The following is a 24702-nucleotide window of genomic DNA, read 5'->3' on the forward strand; positions in this document are numbered from 1 at the left end:
AGATGAGTGGTGGATTGGCCCCAAGTAAAAGCACAGTGTATGTATCCAGTCTGCCCTTTTCCCTGACCAACAGTGACTTATATCGGATATTTTCCAAGTATGGCAAAGTTGTAAAGGTTACTATAATGAAAGATAAAGATACCAGGAGGAGTAAAGGGGTTGCATTTATTTTATTTTTGGATAAAGACTCTGCACAAAACTGTACCAGGGCAATAAACAACAAACAGTTATTTGGTAGAGTGATGAAAGCAAGCATTGCTATCGACAATGGAAGAGCAGCTGAGTTCATCTGAAGACGAAACTACTTTGATAAATCTAAGTGTTATGAATGTGGGGAAAGTGGACACTTAAGTTATGCCTGTCCTAAAAATATGCTTGGAGAATGTGAACCTCCAAAGAAGAAAGAGAAAAAGAAAAAAAAAGAAAAATTCCTGAGCCAGAAGAAGAAATTGAAGTAGTAGAAGAAAGTGAAGATGAAGGGGAAGATCCTGCTCTTGACAGCCTCAGTCAGGCTATAGCTTTCCAGCAAGCCAAAATTGAAGAAGTACAAAAAAAATGGAAACCCAGTTCAGGAGGTCCTTCAACATCAGATGATTCAAGACGCCCAAGGATAAAGAAAAGCACATACTTCAGTGATGAGGAGGAACTTAGTGATTAAAAATATATATATTACGTAAATATCATTAAAATTTTTTTTAAGTCTTGGAGTACCAAGTTCCCTTGGGATTAAAAATTACTTTTAGAATTTGAACATAAGAACACTTAGTACCAAATACTTTTTTACTTTAGATAGTTGATAGGAAATGGTAATTTTATAGTATCATGTTTATCTTGCAGCAAGATTTGCTAACAATCATTAATCTTTAAAATAGCTCATTTGAATAAAAAAGAAAATGTAATACTGTCATAACAATGCTATCCCAAGAAGAAAATGAAAGTTGCTCAGTCGTGTCCCACTCTTTGTGACCCCATGGACTATACAGCTCATGGAATTCTCCAGGCCAGATATAATGGAGTGGGTAGCTTTTCCCTTCTCCAGGGGATCTTCCCAACCCAGGGATCGAACCCAGGTCTCCCGCATTGCAGGCGTATTCTTTACCAGCTGAGCCAGAAAGGTAGATAATAAAAAGATTTGAGAAGTTCATTATAAAAGTTTATTCATGATTGGTTTATATAAGAACTTTTGAAATAAATTTCATCTTTAAAACAAAAACTTCATAAATCTGTGGAAAGTTTGGAGTGATTTATTGTTATTCATGTTATTAAAGTTTTCTCAAGAGACCTTTATTTAAAAAAAAAAAAGATGTCCTTTTCATTAGAGGGGACTGGAATGCAAAAGTAGGAAATCAGGCGATACCTGGAGTAACAGGCAGATTTGGTCATGGAATACAAAACGAAGCAGGGCAAAGGCTAATAGAGTTTTGCCAAGAGAACGCAGTGGTCATAGCAAACACCCTCTTCTAACAACACAAAAGAAGACTCTACACGTGGACATCACCAAATGGTCAACACTGAAATCAGACTGATGATATTCTTTGCAACCAAAGATGGAGAAGCTCTATACAGTCAGCAAAAACAAGACTAGGGGCTGATTGTGGCTCAGATCATGAACTTCCTATTGCTAAATTCAGACTTAAATTGAAGAAAGTAGGGAAAAACCACCAGACCATTCAGGTATGACCTAAATCAAATCCCTTATGATTACACAGTGGAAGTGGCAAATAGATTCAAGGGATTAGATCTGACAGAGTGCCTGATGAAATATGGACAGAAGTCCCTGACATTGTACAGGAGGCAGGGATCAAGACCATCCCCAAGAAGAAGAAAGGCAAAATGGTTGTCTGAGGAGGCCTTACAAATAGCTGTGAAAAGAAGAGTAGCCAAAGGCAAAGAAGAAAAGGAAAGATAGAAGCAAATGAATGCAGGGTTCCAAAGAATATCAAGGAGAGATAAGAAAGCCTTCCTCAGTGATCAGTGCTAAGAAATAGAGGAAAACAGAATGGGAAGGACTAGAGATCTCTTCAAGAAAATTAGAGATACCAAGGGCACAATAAAGGAGACAAACAGTATGGACCTAACAGAAACAGAAGATAGTAAGAAGAGGTGGCAAGAATACACAGAAGAACTATGCAAAAAAGTTCTTCATGACCCAGATAACCATGATGGAGTGATCTCTCACCTAGAGCCAAACATCTTGGAATGCAAAGTCAAGTGGGCCTTAGGAAGCAACAATACAAAGCTAGTGGAGGTGATGGAATTCCGGTTGAGCTATTTCAAATCCTGAAAGATGATGGTGTTAAAGTGCGGCACTCAATATGCCAGCAAATTTGGAAAACTCAGCAGTGGCCACAGGACTGGAAAAGGTCAGTGTTCATTTCAATCCCGAAGAAAGGCAATGCCAGAGAATGTTCAAACTGCCACACGGTTGCTGTCATCTCACATGCTAGCAGAGTAATGCTCAAAATTCTCCAAGCCAGGCTTCAACAGTATGTGAACTGTGAACTTCCAGATGTTCAAGCTAGATTTAGAAAAGGCAGAGGAACCAGGGATCAAATTACCAACATCCTAAAATATGCAGATGACACCACACTTATGGCAGAAATCGAAGAACTAAAGAGCTTCTTGATGAAAGTGAAAGAGAAGAGTGAAAAAGTTGGCTTAAAATTCAACATTCAGAAAACTAAGATCACGGCATCTGGTCCCATCACTTCATGGCAAATAGATGGGGAAACAATGGAAACAGTGACAGACTTTATTTTTGGGGGCTCGAAGATCACTGCGAATGGTAGCTGCAGCCATGAAATTAAAAAGACGCTTGCTCCTTGGAAGAAAAGCTATGACCAACCTAGATAGCATATTAAAAAGCAGAGACATTACTTTGCCAGCAAAGGTCCGTTTAATCAGAGCTATGGTTTTTCCAGTAGTCATGTATGGATGTGAGAGTTGGACTATAAAGAAAGCTGAGCACAGGAGAATTGATGATTTTGAACTGTGGTGTTGGAGAAGACTCTTGAGAGTCCCTTGGACTGCAAGGAGATCCAACCAATCCATCCTAAAGGAGATCAGTCCTGAATATTCATTGGAAGGACTGATGTTGAAGCTGAAACTCCAATACTTTGGCCACCTGATGCAAAGAGCTGACTCACGAGAAAAAAGGCCCTGATGCTGGGAAATATTGAAGGCAGGAGAACGGGACGACAGAGAATGAGATGGTTGGGTGGTGTCACCGACTCAATGGACATGAGTTTGAGTAAACTTTGGGAGTTGGTGATGGACAGGGAGGCCTGGTGTGCTGCAGTCCATGGGGTTGCAGAGTCAGACATGACTGAGCAGCTGAACTGAACTGAAGGTATGCAGTTGATATCACTTTAATGGCAGAAAGTGAAGAGGAACTAAAGAGCCTCTTGATGAAGGTGAAAGAGGAGAGTGAAAAAGCAGGCTTAAAATTCAATATTCAAAAAATGAAGGTCATGGCATCTGGTCCTATCACTTCATGGCAAATAGAAGGGGAAAAAGTGAAAACAGTGCCAGCCTTTATTTTCTTGGGCTCAAGAATTACTATGGACAGTGACTGTAGCCACGAAATTAAAAGACACTTGCTCCTTGGAAGGAAAGCTGTCACAAACCTAGACAGCATATTAAAAAGCAGAAATATCATTTTGCCTGTGAAGTGATAGAGCTGTAGTTGTTCCAGTAGTCACACACACATGTGACAGTTGGACCATTAAGAAAGCTGAGTACTGAAAAATTGATGGTTTTGAACTGTGGTGGTGGATAAGACTCTTGAGAGTCCCTTGGACAGCAAGGAGATCAAACCAATCAATCTTAAAGGAAATCAGTCCTGAATATTCATTGGAAGGACTGGTGCTGAAACTCCAGTAGTTTGGCCACCTGATCCAAAGAGCTGACTCATTGGAAAAGACCCTGGTGCTGGGAAAGATTGAGGGCAGGAGGAGAAGAGGGCAACAGGGGATGTGATGGTTAGATGGCATCACAAAATCAATGGACATGATTTTGAGCAAACTCTGGGAGATGGTGAAGGAAAGGGAAGCCTAGCGTGCTGCAGTCCATGAGGCCTCAAAGAGTGGGACATGACTTAGTGAATGAACAACAACATCAAAAATAAAAGCTTGTTTACTTTAAAGGACACTCACTATCAAGTGAGTAAAAAGACAACTCAGAATAGGAGAAAATATTTACAAATTGTTTATCTGATAAGAGATGAATATAGAGAATACAAAAAGAACTCCTACAACTCAGCAACAAAAAAGCAAGTCAAATAAAAAATGGGAAAAAGACTGGAATAAATATTTCTCCAAAGAAGATATGCAGATGTCCAGTAAGCACATGATGCATGCTTAACATGACTAGGCATTAGGGAAATGTAAATCAAAATCACAACAGAGAGACTTCCCTGGTGGTCTAGTGGTTAAGAATCTGGCTGCCAATGCAGGGGACACAGGTTCGACCCCTGGTCCAGAAAGACCCCACATGCCATGGGACAGCTAAGCCTCTGCCCCACAAATACTGAGCCAGTGCCCTGAGCCCATGTCTGCACCATGGAGCTCATGCTCCACAACAAGAGAAGCCCACACAGCACAGCTAGAGAGCAACCCCCACCTGCTGCAACCAGAGAAAGTCTGAGCACAGGAACAAGACCCAGCACAGGCCGCTTCCCCCCCACCAAAAAAAATTCACATGAGATACCCTTTTACACCCATTGTGTTGGCTGTTACCCACACAGACAAAGAAAGTAGAGAAAATAACAAGTGTTACATTAACAAATTGAAAGATAAAAACCATATGATTATCAATAGATGCAGAGAAAGCCTTTGACAAAATTCAGCATACATTTATGATTAAAAACCCTCCAAAAGCAGGTATAGAAGGAACATACCTCAACATAATAGAAGCCATATATGATAAACCCAGAGCAAACATTATCCTCAATGGTGAAAAATTGAAAGCATTTCCCCTAAAATCAGGAACAAGACAAGGGTGCCCACTCTCACCACTACTATTCAACATAGTTTTGGAAGTTTTAGCCACAGCAATCAGAGAAGAAAAAGAAATAAAAGGAATCCAGATAGGAAAAGAAGAAGTGAAACTCTCACTGTTTGCAGATGACATGATCCTCTACATAGAAAACCCTAAAGACTCTACCAGAAAATTACTAGAGCTAATCAATGACTATAGTAAAGTTGCAGAATATAAAATTAACACACAGAAATCCCTTGCATTCCTATACACTAACAATGAGAAAACAAAAAGAGAAATTAAGGAAACAATCCCATTCACCATTGCAACAAAAAGAATAAAATACTTAGGAATGTATCTACCTAAAGAAACAAAAGACCTATATATAGAAAACTATAAAACACTGATAAAAGAAATCAAAGATGGCAAAATAGATGGAGAAATATACCGTGTTCATTGGGTTGGAAGAATCAATATGGTGAAAATGAGTATACTACCCAAAGCAATCTATAGATTCAATGCAATCCCTATCAAGCTACCAGCGGTCTTTTTCAGAGAACTAGAACAAATAATTTCACAATTTGTATGGAAATACAAAAAGCAATCTTGAGAAAGAAGAATGGAACTGGAGGAATCAACCAGCCTGACTGCAGGCTATACTACAAAGCTACAGTCATCAAGACAGTATGGTACTGGCACAAAGACAGAAATATAGATCAATGGAACAAAATAGAAAGCCCAGAGATAAATCCACGCACCTGTGGACACCTTATTTTTGACAAAGGAGGCAAGGATATACAATGGAGAAAAGACAATCTCTTTAACAAGTGATGCTAGGAAAACTGGTCAACCACTTGTAAAAGAATGAAACTAGCACACTTTCTGACACCATACACAAAAATAAACTCAAAATGGATTAAAGATTTAAAGGTAAGACCAGAAACTATAAAACTCCTAGAGGAAAACATAGGCAAAACACTCTCTGACGTAAATAATAGCAGGATCCTCTGTGACCCACCTCCCAGAGTAATGGAAATAAATGCAAAAATAAACAGATGGGACGTAATTAAACTTAAAAACTTTTGCACAATGAAGGAAACTATAAGCAAGGTGAAAAGACAGCCTTCAGAATGGGAGAACATAATAGCAAATGAAGCAACTGACAAAGAATTAATCTCAAAAATACACAAGCAACTCCTGCAGCTCAATTCCAGAAAAATAAACGACCCAATCAAAAAATGGGCCAAAGAACTAAACAGACATTTCTCCAAAGAAGACATACAGATGGCTAACAAACACGTGAAAAGATGCTCAGCATCACTCAGTATTAGAGAAATGCAAATCAAAACCACAATGAGGTACCATTTCATGCTAGTCAGAATGGCTGCTATCAAAAAGTCTACAAACAATAAATGCTGGAGAAAGTGTGGAGAAAAAGGAACCCTCTTAGACTGTTGGTGGGAATGCAAACTAGTACAGCCACTATGGAGAACAGTGTGGAGATTCCTTAAAAAAGGAAATAGAACTGCCATATGACCCAGCAATCCCACGGCTGGGCATACACACTGAGGAAACCAGATCTGAAAGAGACACATGTACCCCAGTGTTCATCGCAGCACTGTTTACAATAGCCAGGATATGGAAGCAACCTAGATGTCCGTCGGCAGACAAATGGATAAGAAAGTTGTGGTACATATACACAATGGAATATTAAAAAGAATGCATTTGAATCAGTTCTAATGAGGTGGATGAAATTGGTGCCTATTATACAGAGCAAAGTAAGTCAGAAAGAAACACCAATACAGTATATTAACGCATATATATAGAATTTAGGAAGATGGTAACAATGACCCTGTATGTGAGATAGCAAAAGAGACACAGATTTAAAGAACAAACTTTTGTACTCTGTGGGAGAAGGCGAGGGTAGGATGATTTGAGAGAATAGCATTGAGACATGTATATTACCATATGTGAAACAGATCGCCGGTCCAGGTTCGATGCATGAGACAGGGTGCTCAGGGCTGGTGCACTGGGATGACCCTGAGGGATGGGATGGGGAGGGAGGTGGGAGGGGGGTTCAGCATGGGGAACACATGTACACCCATGGCTGATTCATGTGAATGTATGGCACAACCACCACAATATTGTAAAGTAATTAGCCTCCAATTAAAATAAATAAATTTAAAAAATAATAATAATAGAAAAGAACAAGTATTGGTGAGGATGTAGAGAAATTAGAATGCTGTGCATTGCTGGTGGAAATGTAAAATGGTGCAGATACTATAGAAAACTGTTTGGCGGTTCCTCAAAAACTTTTAACTGGGGATCCTCATGGTCCAGTGGTTCAAACTCCCATTTCTGCAGCAGAGGGCACAGGCTTGATCCCTGGTAGGGGAAGATCCTGCACATGCTGGCTGGTGAGGGAAAAAAGTAACAAAGGCAAGGTTGAATTGACATCACACTTTTCAACAGCAGCATAGACAGTGGGAAGACAATAGAGTTACATATTTTGACTAATAGAATATTGACAGAAAATAGCTTTGAACCTAGAATTTTATATCCAGCCAACTGTCATTCAAGTATAAAACTTGATTAAAATATTCTCAAACATATAAAGTTACATATTAATATAAAGTACCACAGGGGGAACATTTCTTGAGGAAAAACTCAAATGAGTAGAGAAATCTAGCATATGCTGCTAGGTGTGTGTAATGTCCCTGTGTAAGACATGTAAAGAGTGATTGAATACCAAAGTAAAGATTGTTTAAAAAAAAATTAGCCACAACCAAAGAAAAGAAATAGAGGAGTTATATCCATGAAATCAGATGAGGGTTGGGTGGAGTCAAGATCAGAGCATGGTCTTGATGAAGGGATGGCAGTTATCAAATAGAAAGATGTCACAATAGAAAGTGCAGGAAAAGCAGTGGACAAATTGTAAGTCATCAATTAAAAAGCAGAAACTGATGATTCAATAAAAAAGCCAACTGCATTTTTTTTAATAGGAAATAGTCTTAAATAATATAAAGCTATATAAGAGGGACATGGATAGGACATACATAAAAATTGAGGATATGTGGGTTATATTTGTGGGTAGTTACCATATTAGAGATTACAGCTGAAAAATTGTGGACTGATCTGGTCCACAGTGGACCAGTGGTTAAATGGTTAAGACTTAACCAGTGGTTAAGACTCCAGGCTTCTGGTGTAGGGGGCACAGGCTCCATCCCTGGTTGGGGACCGATGAGCCCACATGCCGCATGGCACAGCCAAAAATAAAAAACTTCACTGATTAATTTAAAATAGCAATATATACCTTCTGTAGGTTAACAGAAGTAACATTTTATGAAGAGCCTTACTGAACAACATAGGAATTTAGTGAGAAGAGTTTTTGCAGATTTCTTTAATGCCTGGTGTAACCGACTGTACTTAGAGTCTCTTATCTGCTATTATAATACACTCTGTTGCAATATGCTCTGATTGAGGGTTCATGAGGAGAATCCTGGGACCCTGTGGATCTTCTGTGTGGGATCCCTCGCGGGTCCTGAGATCATACTTTACAACCTGCCTTTTCCAGGCAAGTTTCTTTATCACTGTGACTGCCTCCAGTTTGGTGTCATCTTGTTGATCTCAGAGGTTTACTGCTGTCTGTATTCCCTGCCCCCTTCCATTTCTGCTTTTGTTATTTCCCACGCTACATTCAAGTCCAGTTTAAGGCTGATCTTCATGTCTTCACTGACGATTCCTCAGTGACTCTTCTTTTTGGCAAAACAGTTTCACATAGTTGGTGCTTAAGTGTTCTAAGTTTTCTTATTTACTCTTTCTAGCTACATTATAAAGCTCCTTTAAAATAGGGACCCTAAAAATTGAAAAGATAAAACAAGAGTTGCTCCTTACATGAAGTGTTAGGTAGAAACCAACCAACTTGTTGGTTGATAGGTAGTAGCACTGCCCAGGAAAGCAAATAATAGATCACAACTCTTTTTTGGTCTTAAACGGCTTATTGGAAAACCACAGTGTCTTCCCCATTACCTGCTACATGGTTATGCTTTTGGTGTTGCAATTAATATTTCTTTTAAGAGCTCTTGTGTGATTAAAACTATCTTCAGTTCAGGCTTGTTGATCTTATAAGCCACTGACTGATTTATTTTCTTGCCATTTCAGAAAAAAGCCAAAGGACAAGAGCTATTTGACCAGATTATGTACCACTTGGACCTTATTGAAAGCGACTATTTTGGACTGAGATTTATGGATTCAGCACAGGTAGCGGTGAGTATCTGGTTTTTGGGGGCTCTAAAATGGGTACAGAAATGGAAAATGTCAGATGGTGTTCTCAGTGCTAGAAGGTTACATATACTTAAATGTCTTCTTTTTTTCCTGTAATTTTCTTGGAATAACCTGAAGTGCTTATTTTTTTTTTTAAAAAGGTTCTAACCCTGAGCTGTATTCCCAGAGCATGATCTCTGCAGATGAGGCTTGGAAATCTCAACCACTGGATTGGTCTTGAGCAGAGTGGAGTGACTGCTGTGTGAGGGAAGGGTGCTGGAATGGGAGTTTTTTGGGCTCTTGGGTGAATGATAGAAGTTCCTAGTGTGCAATTAGGGTGAATATTGAACTAAACTATTTCTAGTATCCCTTCCAGCTCTGTGAATCTCTGTCTGTAAATAGATGCTCTTTGACGTGCATTTCAAGTGAGAGAACAGTATATATAATATGATAAGAAGTTGGGGGCTTTTCAAAGAATTTGTCCAGTATTTGAAAAAGAGTAGTGATTAAGATTAGAAGGTGGATCAGTGGCTACATCATCCACACTGAGTTGCAGAAGTATTAATAAGTGGGCAGTATTCTCTAATAATTGGGATTAGGGATTTTTCATTCAGGGAGGTTATATTTTGCTTTAGGAAGTTTACATAGGAATATTGTGTAGGATTGTTTGGAGTGGACAGAGATGGAAGTCAGAGTCAGTGCAAACATTTTGGGGATAAAAGTGACACTAGGGTCTAGAGTAGGGCATTCACAGGGGTGTGGGGGCAGAAGAGGGCTAGGATATCAAGACATTGAGCCTTGTTTTCTGGACGTCTGTGATGGTGTTTTTGTGTTTAGTGACACAGTAACTGCAGTGTTTAGAACCACAGGAACAATATATATTCTGTAAGAATCTCAAAGTCCTTTCCAGAGAAGGAAATGGCAACCCACTCCAATACTCTTGCATGGAACATCCCATGGATGGAGGAGCCTGGTGGGCTGCCATCTATGGGGTCACACAGAGTCGGACACGACTGAAGTGACTTAGCAGCAGCAGCAGCAGCAAATTCCTTTTGAGTGGGTTTGTGTGTGTATGTATGTGTGTGAGGAGGTGATACAGTGTGGTTGATAAATTAACTGGAATACCTCCGTGAGATACTTTACAAAACCCACATTTCTTGGAGATGAACTCCAAGACTGATTTTATAGAACATCTTCAGTAAATGTACAGCTGTTAATAATGTCAGCCTCACTTGTTTTCTCTGATTTCCCCTGTACCTCAGTTTAAAAAAAGCATGAGCATTTATTTACAGGGAATTGGTTAGGTAAATTTTGATACATCTTTACAATGGAATATCCGCAGCTCATTAAAAATGGTGATTTTTAAGTACTAATTGACATGAACGATGTAAACATTAAAAGGATTTATAAAATAACTTAGAATAAAGCCCACTAGGCTCCTCTCTCCATAGAATTCTCAAGGTAAGAATACCGGAGTGGGTAGCCATTCCCTTCTCCAGGGGATCTTCCCAACCTAGGGATCGAACCTGGGTTTCCTGCATTGCAGGCAGACTCTACCGCTTGAGCCACCAGGGAAGCTTGATATAAAATAACTGAATTTTTCTATTTTTAAGAAATTCTGGGTTTATGTTCACACATAAACATGAAAAAATTTGAAAAGCTATTTTCTCTAGTTTGAGTTCTGATCTTTGGATGGATGTTGTATAAGAGGCATTTCTCTTATTTCTTCTTGTTAATCTTATTTCTTTTCTATTAGACGAAATCCACTAAGGGTAGGAAATAAATCTTAGTTACCTCTGTTATCCAGTATGTATTAAGTAATAAACTAGACTGTTTATCGAATTTAATTCTGGTCTGCTACTTCGTTTGACACAGGCTTGGTTGACTGTTGAGTTTAATATCATTAAACTCTCATCTGTAGAGAGTTTAACTCTTACATTCAGATGAAACAGCAAATAATTTTTGGGGTAGATAGTTTGTATAGCTTCCTGTCTTTTTGAGGAGTCAAAATTAGGTTTTAGGTACTTTCTTTTCATTTCTTAACATATTTAAGTAATTATGGGAAGAAACAGACATGCAGCTGTTCCTGAATTGCATTATTTGTTCTTTGCTAATATCAGCACTTACTGAATTACTAGATCCTGTATTTTTTCCTCTCATTTGATTCGCATGGTTATAACAAGCGTCTGGTAAAGCCGGCATTAGGACTTGTAATCCCTACTCTTTTTAGTTTTAGTTTATGCCTCCCAATGCACAGAAATCTAGGCATTAAGATTAAATTTAAATAGGCATACATTTTCCAGTCTCTCCTCTGGCCGTCACTCAAATACTTTTTGAATTAAACTGTAAGAACAATAATTGGGAAATTAAAGCTATTAAAAATCAACTCTCAGTAACACTTTAAATATTCTTAAAGTGTTGACTCACTTGATTCCATAACGGTCTTAGGACATAAGTAAACATAGAGATAGATGACGGTCAGTTGTTTATAGTGTGGCCAGATTTAACCCCAAAAGTAAACAGAATTGATACTTGACAAACAATTCCATTTGTCAGTGAAGATAACGAACTTGGTAGATCATGTCGCTTTTTTGGTGAGGATCGTCTGTTTAAACTGAGTTAACCCATGGTTTCCATAACTATTTATCATACTTACTTTGTTAACATAACTATGAAATCTAAAGGGAGTGAGACAGGATGAAAAAGAGCCAAGGAATTACATGTTACAGTTTAACCTTGGATATGTGGCATGTCCATATTTGTTAAATTAGTGTGTTAAAATTTAGTTTATTGATCATTTTAGATCAGCCCAATATATGTATGATTAGAATTATGCATTCATCAAGGAGATAGTCAAAGTAAATTGATGAGGTCATAGTTCACTTTTCTTCCTATGTAATCAGATGATCTGAATTTGCTGTTTTTTAAGTTACTTACTTAAATGAGTTACTAACTCATTGTTGAAACTATAGTGCATTTATAGAAAAGTTGCAAGAACAATATAAGTAATTATTTTTCTGGAATCATTTGAGAGTTGCAAGTATGATGTCCCATTTCCCTTGAATTTCCTACAGACAAGCATGTTCTCCTGCACAACTCAATATAGTCATCAAAGCCAGGAAGTTATTGTGACATTACCACTATCTAATCTTCAGACCCCATTCAGATTATGCCTTAAGAGTATCATTTATAGCCAGAGGTTCACTGTTTACCAGTTGCTCCCCATTCCTCCTCCCCATAGCTCCTGGCAAATGCTGATCTTTCTGTTTTTGTGGATTTGCCCATTTTGAGACTTTCATAGAAGTGGAATCATGTAATTTGTGGCCTTTGAGTCTGAAAATGCACTTGGCATAATGTTTTCAAGGTTCATCCATATTGTAGCATATATCAGTACTTGATTCTTAACAGCTGAATAATATTCCACTGTATGGGTATACCACATTTTTATTCATTCACTGATACACATTTAGATTTATTCATTTTTGAATGTTATAAATTACACAGCTGTGAACATTTGCACACAAGTTTTTGCACTCAACATAACTCTTAAATTCTTTTGGATGTGCATCTAGGAGTGGAACTACTGGATTATAAGGTAACTTTATATATAAGTTTTTGAGGAACTGCTAAATTGTTTTCCATAGTGACTGTACCATTCTACATTCCCATCAGCAGTGTAAAGGCTTCCAGTTTCTACATGTCCTCACCAACATGACATTCTCCCTTCTTTTTTTTTTTTTAAAGTTCCTGTTTTTTCTTTTTTCAAAAAAATGTATTTATTTGGCGGTGTTGGGTCTTAGTTACGTCATGTGATGCAGGGACTCTCTACTTGTGGCATGTGGGCTCCAGAGCTGCTCCATAACTTGTGAGATCCTAGTTCCTTGACCAGAGGCTGAACCTGCATCCCCTGCATTGCAAGGCAGAACCACCAGTCAAGTCCCTCCCCTCCTTTTTGATTCTGATCATACCATTTGGTATGAAGTGGTCTCATTGTAGTACTGATTTCACTTCTCTGATAGAAAAGATATGTGAGCATCTGTTCATGTACTTATTGATCATTTGTATATCTTTTTTGGTAAATGTCTGTTCAGATTTTTTATCCACTTGAAATTCAGTTATTTCCTTCTTACTGAGTTGTAAGAGTTAAACTATTACCTAGTCCATAGTCACAAACATTTATACATGTTTTCTTCTGTATCCATTTGGAGTTAATTTTGGTATAAGCTTTAAAGTAGGGGGTCAGAATTCATTCCTTTGCATGTGAATGCATGTGTATATCCAGTGATCCTAGAATCACTTGTTGAAAAGGTGGTTCTTTCCCCATTGAATGGTCTTGGCACACTTATTGAAAGTCAGTTGAGCATAGATATTTGGGTTTTTCCTGGGTTCTGAGTTCTGTTACTTTCATCTATATGTTGATTCTTACGCCAGCACCACATTGTCTTCATGTGGTGAAGTAAGTTTCAAACTCACTTAATTTGTAGTAAGTTTGAAAATTGGGAAATGTGAGTCCTTCAATTTCATTCTTCTCTTTTAAGATTGTTTTGGCTGTTCTGGGTCACTCATGCTTCCATATACATTTTGGATCAACTTGTCTATTTCTGCAAAGAGGGCAGTTGGGAGTTTTGATGAGAATTGCGCTAAATCTGTATATCTGTTTGGGAAATATTGTCATCTTAACGTTAAGTCTTACACATGAATTATGTTTTTATATTTCTTTTTTTTTTGTTTGTTTTTATATTTCTTAAAGCAATGTTTTATAGTTTGTTTACACGTCTTTCATCTCCTTGGTTAAACTTACTCATAAACATTTTATTCCTTTGATATTATTGTAATATGTAATTTTCTTAATATCATTTTTAGATTTAGTTTGGATTCTAGTATATAGAATTCATTTTTGTATACGTTTCTTACAACTTAAAACCTTACTGAACTTGTTTATTAGTTTTTTTGTGTTTTATGTATAAGATCATGTAATCTGCAAAAAAAAGATAATTTTAACTTCTTCATTTTTAATCTGAATGCCTTTTATTCCTTTTTCTTTTCACTTATCTCTTTCTTGCCTAAGTGCCCTGGCTTGAACATTTAGTAAAACGTTGAATAGAAGTGTTAAGGGTGGACATTCCTGTCTTATTCTTGATCTTACGGGGAGTGTTCAGTATTTCACCATCAAGTATGATGTTACCTGTGGGATTTTTCTAGATGCCCTTTATCATTTTATTATGAAACGGTGTTGAGTTTTGTTAAATGCTTTTTTTGCATCTGCTGAGAGGATCATATGGTATATTTCCTGTATTCTGTTAATATGATACATTACATTGACCATATTTGATGGTTTGTTGAATCATCATTGCATTTCTGGGATAAATCTCACTCATGGTGTAAAATTCTTTATATATGTTGCTTGCTTTGATTTTGTTGAGGACTTTGATGTCCATATTCATAAGGGATATTGGTCTATAGTTTTTTTGTGGTTTTTTTCCCTTGTGATATCTTTGGTTTCCTCAGAATGAGTTGGAAAGTCTTCTTTCTTCTATCTTTTTGAGGCTCTCATGAAGGATTGGTATTAATTCTTACTTCAGCACTTGGTAGAATTCACCAGTGAAGCCATGGACTTTTCTAGAGCTTTTTGATTAGCACCTCAGTCTCTTTACTTGTTACAGGTGTATTCAGATTTTCTGTTTCTTCAGTTTTTAAACCAGGCAAATTTAGAGAGCCAGAGGTGGATTTACTGGATGAGAGGTTGGGATAATAGGAGTAAACCAGGATTATTCTGGCATACTAGGATTTGTTGTTGTTAAATTGCTAAGTCTTGTCCCACTCTTTGTGATCCCATGGACTGTAGCATGCTGGGTTTCCCTGTCCTTCACTATCTCCCAGAGTTTGCTGAAACTCATGTCCATTGAGTCAGTGATGCCATTCAATCATCTCATCTTCTGTTGTCCCCTTCTCCTTCTGCCCTCAGTCTTTCCCAGCATCAGGGTCATCCCCAGTGAGTCGGCTCTTCACATCAGGTGGCCAAAGTATTAGAGCTTCAGCTTCAGCATTAAATCCTTACAATGAATATTCTGGGTTGATTTCCTTTAGGATTGGCTGGTTTGATCTGCTTGCTGTCCAAGGGACTCTGAAGAGTCTTTCCCAGCACCACAATTTGAAAGCATCAATTTTTCAGCGCTCAGCCTTCTTTAGGGTCCATCCTTCACATCCGTATGTGACTACTGGAAAAACCATAGCTTTGACTATGTGGACTCTTATCAGCAAAGTGATGTCTCTGCTTTTTAATACACTGTCTAGGTTTGTCATAGCTTTCCTTCCAGGGAGCAAGCATCTTTCAATTTTGTGGCTGCAGTCACTGTCTGCAGTGATTTTTGAGCCCAAGAAAGTAAAATCTGTCCCTGTTTACACTTTTCCCCCATTTATTTGCCATGAAGTAATGGGACCGGATGTCATGATCACGTTTTTTGAATGTTTAGTTTTAAGCCAGCCTTTTCACTATCCTCTTTCACCTTCAAGAGGCTTGTTAGTTCTTCTTCACTTTTTGCCATTAGGATGGTGTTATCTGTGTATCTGAAATTGTTGATATTTCTTCTGGCAATCTTGATTCCAGCTGGTGACTGATCCAGCCCAGCATTTCATGTGATGTATTCTGCATATAGACAAGGGAATGATACGTAGCCTTGACTCAACAGAGGTCTGTCTAGTCAAGGCTGTGGTTTTTCCAGTAGTCATGTATGGATGTGAGAGTTGGACTATAAAGTTGAGTGCGGAAGAATTGATGCTTTTGAACTGTGGTGTTGGAGAAGACTCTTGAGAGTCCCTTGGACTGCAAGGAGATCCAACCAGTCCATCCTAAAGGAGATCAGTCCTGGGTGTTCATTGGAAGGACTGATGGTGAAGCTGCAACTCCAGTACTTTGGCCACCTGATGGGAAGAACTGACTCATCTGAAAAGACCCTAATGCTGGGAGAGATTGAGGGCAGGAGGAGAAGGGGACGACAGAAGATGAGATGGTTGGATGGCATCATTGACTCAATGGACATGGGTTTGAGTAGACTCCGGCAGTTGGTGATGGATAGGGAGGTCTGGCATGCTGCAGTTCATGGGGTCGCAAAGAGCCAGACATGAGTGAGCAACTGAACTGAACATAATCAAAGGCTTTAGCAAAGTCAGTGAAGCAGAAACAGATGTTTTTTCTGGAATTCTCTTGCTTTCTTTGTGATCCAACAGATGTTGGCGGTTTGATCTCTGGTTCCTCTACCTTTCCTAAACCTATCTTGTACACCTATTAAGTTCTTGGTTCACGTACTACTGAGCTTAGCTTGAAGAGTTTTAAGCATAACCTTACTAGCATGCGAAATGAATGCCATTGTATTGTTGTTTGAACATTCATGGATCACATCTTTGTTGTGGCAAAAGAGCTTGTGTAACTCAATGAAGCTATGAGCCATGCCATGCAGGGACACCCAGAATGGACATGTCATAGAGGAGACTTCAGACAAAATTAGCCCACTGGCGGAGGGAATGGCAAACCACTCCAATTTTCTTGTCGTGAGAACCCCATGAACAGTATGAAAGGGTGAAAAGATATGACACTGGAAGATGAACTCTCCCAGGTCAGAAGGTTCCACTATGCTCCTGGGGAAAAGCAGAGGGCAATTACTAATAGCTCCAGAAAGAATGAAGTGTCTGGACCAATGCAGAAATGACACTCAGTTGTGGATGTATCTGGTGGTGAAAGTCCAGTGCTCTAAGGAACAATATCGCATACTAGGATATACGGTTACCCTTGTTTTAGTTGACTGCACAATACTGCCCCATCTTCTGTTTTCAAATGTAAACTTAATTTAGTATCCTTTTATATAGTGTAATGATGATCTTAAACCTTAAGTTATGGTGATGAAGTCTGGATGCTTTCCGTAGAAAACGGCATGTACACATAACCTGATGTGCACATATATAGGTAATTCAGGTATGCCTGAAGCCCACCTGTGGACTCTTGTTTAGTAATTCTTTTTTAGTAAATAAATAACCTGTATTTTAAAGAAAAACAGATGGTGGTATTCAGTTCCATGATTTTTCTTCAAGTCTTTATGATAATAGTCTGTTTGAAAATTTATTATCTTTTATACTGTTGGTGAAACCTTGTTACTAAATCTCATTGTGTGACTCTACAAAAAAGTTTATGGTAATTTAATATTTTTTGATGAACAATTTAGGGAAACTTTCTTCCATGAAAATGACAGGATGTGTAAAGAGTTGCCTTATGACAGCAGAACTGCCAATATTGATGGTTTTAAAAAATGATAATTTGGTAATTTTATTGTACAATAGAACTTTCCAATGTGTAAGTAATATATCTTAAGCCAGGCAAGAAGGAATTATCCTTTTGATACCAAGTGGTTTTAGGTGAGTCCATTAAGAATTTGCCAAATTTTGGAAAAATAACAATTAATTGTTATTTAATTTAATTAGTGGTAACAATTTGCCAGAGAACATGTATGATTTATTTTGACGGAATAATATTCAGTCTTGAAATGTCTACAGGAATCAGGAGAACAAAAGAGAAGGAAGATGTCATGCATGTTAAAGAATGGGAGTTTTATTTACTTCTAAGAAGTATAGGTTTTCTCTTTTTTTGAATTGTGCTACATGCTTGATATGTTTTCACTTTTTTTAATTGAAAAATTTTTTAAAAAACATATTTTTTAATTGAGGGATAATTGCTTTACAGAATTTTTGTTTGACATCAGCAGGAATCAGCCACAGGTGTACGTGTGTCCCCTCCCTCCCATCTCCCTCCCCATCCCACCCCCTAGGTTGATACAGAGCCCCTGTTTGAGTTTCCCGAGAAATCCAGCAAATTCCCATTGGCTATTTTACATATAATAATGTAAGTTGCCATGTTTCTCTCTCCATAGATCTCACCCTCTCCTCCCTTCTCAACTTGTCCATAAGTCTGTTCTCTATGTCTGATTCTTCACTGCTGCCTTGCAAATAAATTGATTGGTGCCATCTTTCTAGATCCCATATATATGCATTAGTATACGATATTTAGCTTTCTCTTCTGACTTACTTCACTCTTTATAATAGGCTCTAGGTTCATTCACCTCATTCAGTTCAGTTTAGTTCAGTTGCTCAAGTTATGTCCGACATTTTGTGACCCATTGGACTGTAGCACGCCAGGCCTCCCTGTCCATCACCAACTGCCGGAGCTTGCTCAAACTCATGTCCATCGATTCGGTGATGCCATCCAACCCTCTCATCCTCTGTTGTTCCCTTCACCTCCACCTTCAATCTTTGCCAGCATCAGGGTCTTTCCCAGTGAGTCAGTTCTTTCCATCAGGTGGCCAAAGGATTGGAATTTCAGCTTCAGCATCAGTCCTTTCAGTGACTTTTTAGGACTTATTTCCTTTAGGATTGATTGGTTTGGTCTCCTTGCAGTCCAAGGGACTCTCAAGAGTCTTCTCCAACACCATAGCTCAAAGGCATCAATACTTCAGTGCTCAGCTTTCTTTGTGGTCCAACCTTCACATCTGTACATGACTACTGGAAAAACCATAGCTTTGACTAGATAGACCTTTGCTGGCAAAGTAATGTGTCTGCTTTTTAATATGCTGTCTAGGTTGGTTATAGCTTTTCTTCCAAGGAGCAAGTGTCTTTTAATTTCATGGCTGTAGTCACCATCTGCAGTGATTTTGGAGCCCAGAAAAATAAAGTCTGTCACTGTTTCATTGTTTCCTCATCTATTTGCCATGAAGTGATGGGACCGGACACTATGATCTTAGTTTTGTGAATGTTGAGTTTTAAGCCAACTTTTTCACTTTGCTTTCTCTTTCATCAAGAGTCTCCTAAGTTCTTCTTCGCTTTCTTCCATAAGGGTGGTGTCACCTATACATCTGCAGTTATTGGTATTTCTCCCAGCAATCTTGATTCCAGCTTGTGCTTCATCCAGCCCAGCATTTCGCATGATATACTCTACATATAAGTTAAACAGGCAGGGTGACAATGTACAGCCTTGACATACTCCTTTCCCTATTGGAACCAGTTTGTTGTTCCATGTCCAGTTCTAACTGATCACGGTGATGTGATCACCAACCTAGAGTCAGACATCCTGGAATGTGAAGTCAAGTGGGCCTTAGGAGGCATCACTACAAACAAAGCTACTGGAGGTGATGGAATTCCAGTTGAGCTATTTCAAATCCTAAAAGATAATGCTGTGAAAGTGCTGCACTCAATATGCCAGCAAATTTGGAAAACCCAGCAGTGGCCACAGGACTGGAAAAGGTCAGTTTTCATTTCAGTCCCAAAGAAAGGCAATGCCAAAGAATGCTCAAACTACTGCACAGTTGCACTCATCTCACACGCTTGTAAAGTAGTGCTCAAAATTCTCCAAGCCAGGCTTCAACAGTATGTGAACTATGAATTTCCAGATGTTCAAGCTGGATTAAGAAAAGGCTGAGGAACCAGAGATCAAATTGCCAACATCTGTTGGATCATCAAAAAAGCAAGAGAGTTCTATAAAAACATCTATTTCTGCTTTATTGACTGTGCTAAAGCCTTTGACTGTGTGGACCACAACAAACTCTGGAAAATTCTGAAAGAGATGGGAATACCAGACCACCTGACCTGCCTCATGAGAAATCTGTATGGAGGTCAAGAAGCAATAGTTAGAACTGAGCATGGAAAAACCGACTTGTTCCATATAGGAAAAGGAATACATCAAGGCTGTATATTGTCACCCTGCTTATTTAACTTACATGCAGAGTACCTCCTGTGATATGCTGGGCTGGAGGAAGCACAAGCTGGAATCAAGATTGCTGGGAGAAATATCAATAACCTCAGATATGCTGATGGCACCACCCCTATGGCAGAGAGTGAAGAGGAACTAAACAGCCTCTTGATGAAGGTGAAAGAGGGGAGTGAAAAATTTGACTTAAAACTCAACATTCAGAAAACTAAGATCATGGCATCTGGTCCCATCACTTCATGGCAAATAGAAGGGGCAACAGTGGAAACAGTGGCAGACTTTATTTTTTCAGGCTCCAAAATCACTGCACATTGTGATTGCAGTCATGAAATTAAAAGACACTTGCTCCTTGGAAGAAAAGTTATGGCCAAGCTAGACAGCATATTAAAAAGCAGAGACGTTACTTTGCCAGAAAAGATCTATCTAGTCAAAGCTACGGTTTTTCCAGTAGTCATGTATGGATGTGAGGGTTTGACTATAAGGAAAGCTGAGCACTGAAGAATTGATGCTTTTGAACTCTGGTGTTGGAGAAGACTCTTGAGAGTCCCTTGGACTCCAGGAAGATCAAACCAGTCTATCCTAAAGAAAATCAGTCTTGAATATTCATTGGAAGGACTGATGCTGAAGCTGAAACTCCAATCCTTTGGCCACCTGATGGGAAGAACTGACTCATTGGAAAAGACCCTGATGCTGGGAAACTTTGAAGGCAAGAGGAGAAGGGATGACAGAGGAAGAGATGGTTGGATGACATCACCAACTCAATGGACATGAGTTTGAGTAAACTCTGGGAGTTGGTGATGGATAGCGAGGCCTGGCGTGTTGCAATCCATGGGGTCGCAAAGAGTTGGACACGACTGAGAGACTGAACTGAACTGTTATTCCATGTCCAGTTCTAACTGTTGCTTCTTGACTTACATACAGATTTCTCAAGAGGCAGTTAAGGTGGTCTGGTATTCACATCTCTTGAAGAATTTTCCACAGTTTATTGTGATCCACGTAGTCAAAGGCTTTGACGTCGTCAATAAAGCAGAAGTAGATGTTTTTCTGGAACTCTCTTGCTTTTTCAATGATCTAACAGATGTTGGCAATTCTAATTCACCTCCTAAGAACTTTTTCCTTTTTATTGACATGTTTTCTTTTCCCATTTTTTGATAGATTGAGAGACAGGAAAAGACCAACACGTTGATGAATTGTAGCTGACATGTAGCTGTCTGTTGATTTGTAGAGGAATTGTGGTAAAATAGGGAGCATAGCACTTTTCCCTCAAAAAAGGAATTGGAGGGGCAGATACCACCTATGTCTAGCCATTTGTTGCCAAATAACCTTGCTGGATCTTCAGGTATTAATATTTTAAGAGAAGTTAGAGATCTATATTTTTAGGATAAATCTTTCACTTTTAAAAAAACATGGGTTAAATTTTAAAAAGCAATGTGACTGATGAAAGAAATAAAAAACGGGCTAAATAAATGGAGAGGCATACTGTATGCATGGCTTAGAAGACTCGGCAAAGTAATCAGTTCTTCCCTAGTTGATATTCAAGTTTAATGCCATTTGTGTCAAAATTCAGAAAATCCTTTGTAGATACAGACAAAATTATTTAAAAACTTACATGAAAAGGCACAGTATCTAGAATACCTAAAAACCAATTTTGAAAAAGAAAAATAGTGGGAGGTATTCCTCTATTTAGCTTCAAGATGTATCAGTTCAGTTCAGTTCAGTTGCTCAGTCGTATCTGACTCTTTGTGACCCCATGAATCGCATCACATCAGGCCTCCCTGTCCATCACCAACTCCTGGAGTTTACTCAAACTCAAGTTCATTGAGTCAGTGATGACATCCAGCCATCTCATCCTCTGTTGTCCCCTTCTCCTCCTGCCCCCAATCCCTCCCAGCATCAGGGTCTTTTCCAATGAGTCAACTCCTCACATGAGGTGGCCAAAGTATTGGAGTTTCAGTTTCAGCATCAGTCCTTCCAATGAACACTCAGGACTGATCTCCTTTAGGATGGACTGGTTGGATCTCCTTGCAGTCCAAGGGACTCTCAAGAGTCTTCTCCAACACCACAGTTCAAAAGCATCAGTTTTTCGACACTCAGCTTTCTTCACAGTCCAACTCTCACATCCATACATGACCACTGGAAAAACAGTAGCCTTGACTAGACGGACTTTTGTTGGCAAAGTAATGTCTCTGCTTTTTAATATGCTGTCTAGGTTGGTCATAACTTTCCTTCCAAGGAGTAAGCGTCTTTTAATTTCATGGCTGCAGTCACCATCTGCAGTGATTGGAGCCCAAAAAAATAAAGTCTGACATTTTCCCCACCGTTTCCCCATCTATTTCCCATGACGTATAACTATTGTAAATAGGACTGTGTGGTATTGGCAGAACCACAGACAAATAGATGAATGGAACAGAATAGGGAGCTCTGCATGAGTGTGGCCGGCCAACTGGTTTTTGGCAAGACACCCAGTGTAATTCAGTCAGAGACGGGTAGTCTTAATAGTTGTGCTGGAGCAATCGGATATCAAAAAAATATGAACCCTGACCTAAACCGTATACCTGTACAGAAATTAATCCAAAAATAGTGTATATTAGTATAAGATATAAAGCTATTTTAAACTTTATGAGAACCTCTTTGAGACCTGGGGCTTGAAGAAGAGTTATTAGGCATGATACCAAAAACATGATCATTTTTAATCAACAAAGTGGATTTTATAAAAATTAAAACATTTTGCTTTTCCGCAAAGAGGATATATACAGATGGCAAATAAACACACAAAAATGTCTTCAGCATCCCTTGTTATCAGGGAAATGTAAAGTCGACCTTGGTGAGATGTCATCAGTATATATCTCTGAGTACAGCTAAAATAAAAGATTATGATAACTCTAAATTCTTGTGAAGATGTGGAGAAACTGGATCTCTCAAACATTGGTTTTGGGAGTGGTACAGCCAGTATGAAAAATAGTCTGGCAACTTCTTAAAAAGATAAACTTACATATGACTCAGCAGTTGTGTGTGTGGTCATTTATTTCAGAGAAATGAAGATTTATTTCTTCACAAAAACTTGTGCATGATTGTTCATGACAGCTTTATTAGCAATAGCAAAAAACTTGAAAAAGCCAGTGTCCTACAGTAAGTTAATGATTAAAGAAACTGTGACACATTCATACCTTGGAATACTACTCATCAATAGAAAACAAAAATCTGTTGACACACACAACTTGTATGGATTTCAAGGACATTTTGTGGAGTAAAAACAGTCATTCTCCAAAGGTTACATACCGTTTACTTCTGTGTGTGTAACAGTCTCAAGAAAATTAGAGATCAGGTTAATGGTTGCTGAGGTTTAGGGATGTTGGAGGTAGGAGTAGATGTGTCTGTAGAGTAGAAGTATGAGGGAGCTGTTGGTGGTAATGGAATATATCTTTATCTTGATTGTGGTATCAGGTCAGGAACTGAGATGTGTGATAAAGTGACATAGAACTGTATGTGTATGCTGTGCAGTGTCTGACTTTAGTATTGTACTGTAGTTATGTAAGCTGGAAGCCTTGGGGGAGAAAGGGGAGATAGCAGGACCTCTTGTTATTAGAATTGCAGCTTCCTGTGAACATTTCTGTAAAAGAATGTGAAAAATATAGCGTGAAGCAAACAAAACATGTCTCAGCAAAGATTTAATCCTCTGATCTGTCTTATATGTTTGTGACCTCTGGTTGATGAAGTTTTTCAAACTTCATATTTGGAGCTTAGAATTTTAACTGGCCCAATCAAGGTTTTAAAGAAGAATGAATTACATAGATTGTAGACATTTATGTTTAGGAACGGGAAACATGGGTAGTAGGTTTCTTAATACTTGGGAAACAAGGAGAACACCACATCAGTAGTTATTTTTTGCCTTTTTCTTAAATCAATTTAAGTTTTGGTTTGTTTATATATATATAACTTCGCTTGTTCTCTGTGTAAAAATCCTAATAAAACAGCAGCATACTATGTTTATTAATTATGTATTATTTATATGTATTATATTTAATATAACATTTTCTAATGTATTTATATTTAATATACATTATATGTATTTCTTGGACCTCCCTGGTGGCTCAGACAGTAAAGTGTCTGCTCATGTATTATTTATACTATTAAAAGTATATACTATTGAATAAAATAAAATACACTATTAAAAGTATGAACAGTACATAATGATCAGGTGGAGTGAATTTTCAGAAATGTAAAGATGATTTAGTATTAGTTGGTATAATTCATCATGCATGGTATATCGTGGGATTGGTTCCTGTGTTTGCTGTAAGACGTTGCTACTTTGTTGCTCAGTTGATGCTGGGTTTTGGCCATTGTGCTTGCTCTTGGTGGTAGAATGTGAGTTTGTGTGATGTGTACCACTTCTGAGCAGGCACCTGACACTTCGTTTATGCTCACCTCCTTCTATCATATATTTAAGTGAAACTGCATTTAAAAAAGATGGACACTCAAGTATCAACCACAAAAGAAAGAGAAGGAACTCAGTGAGTTGAAGTTTAAGGCATTTAGTTTACACAACGCTCAGTGCAAATGGAAATGGAGGTGCTTGGTCCAAAGTTGAGAGCTGGAGAACGCTTGACTGGGGGACCACCGGGGGGGAGGTGTTCCACAAGTGCACCCCTAGAGGCTGCGGCAGTGGGTCCCTCCATGGTGGATCTCCGATCACTGAGCCAAGGGAAGAGGCAGTT

The 24702-nt window shown here is 38.5% G+C and overlaps 1 protein-coding gene and 1 pseudogene across 6 annotated transcripts in view; both read left to right on the forward strand.

Annotated features, from left to right (window-relative positions):
- Positions 1-24702, forward strand: part of EPB41L5 (erythrocyte membrane protein band 4.1 like 5) — a 156925-nt gene that overhangs the window by 16156 nt on the left and 116067 nt on the right. For all 6 annotated transcript variants that reach the window (XM_043894711.1, XM_043894712.1, XM_043894715.1 and 3 more), the window contains exon 3: positions 9139-9243. In XM_043894711.1, the coding sequence (XP_043750646.1) occupies positions 9139-9243 (105 nt within the window). The remainder of the gene's footprint in view (positions 1-9138; positions 9244-24702) is intronic.
- Positions 3-678, forward strand: LOC122688604 (annotated as a pseudogene).

Source organism: Cervus elaphus, chromosome 33 (assembly GCF_910594005.1).
Source record: "Cervus elaphus chromosome 33, mCerEla1.1, whole genome shotgun sequence".
NCBI lineage: Eukaryota > Metazoa > Chordata > Mammalia > Artiodactyla > Cervidae > Cervus > Cervus elaphus.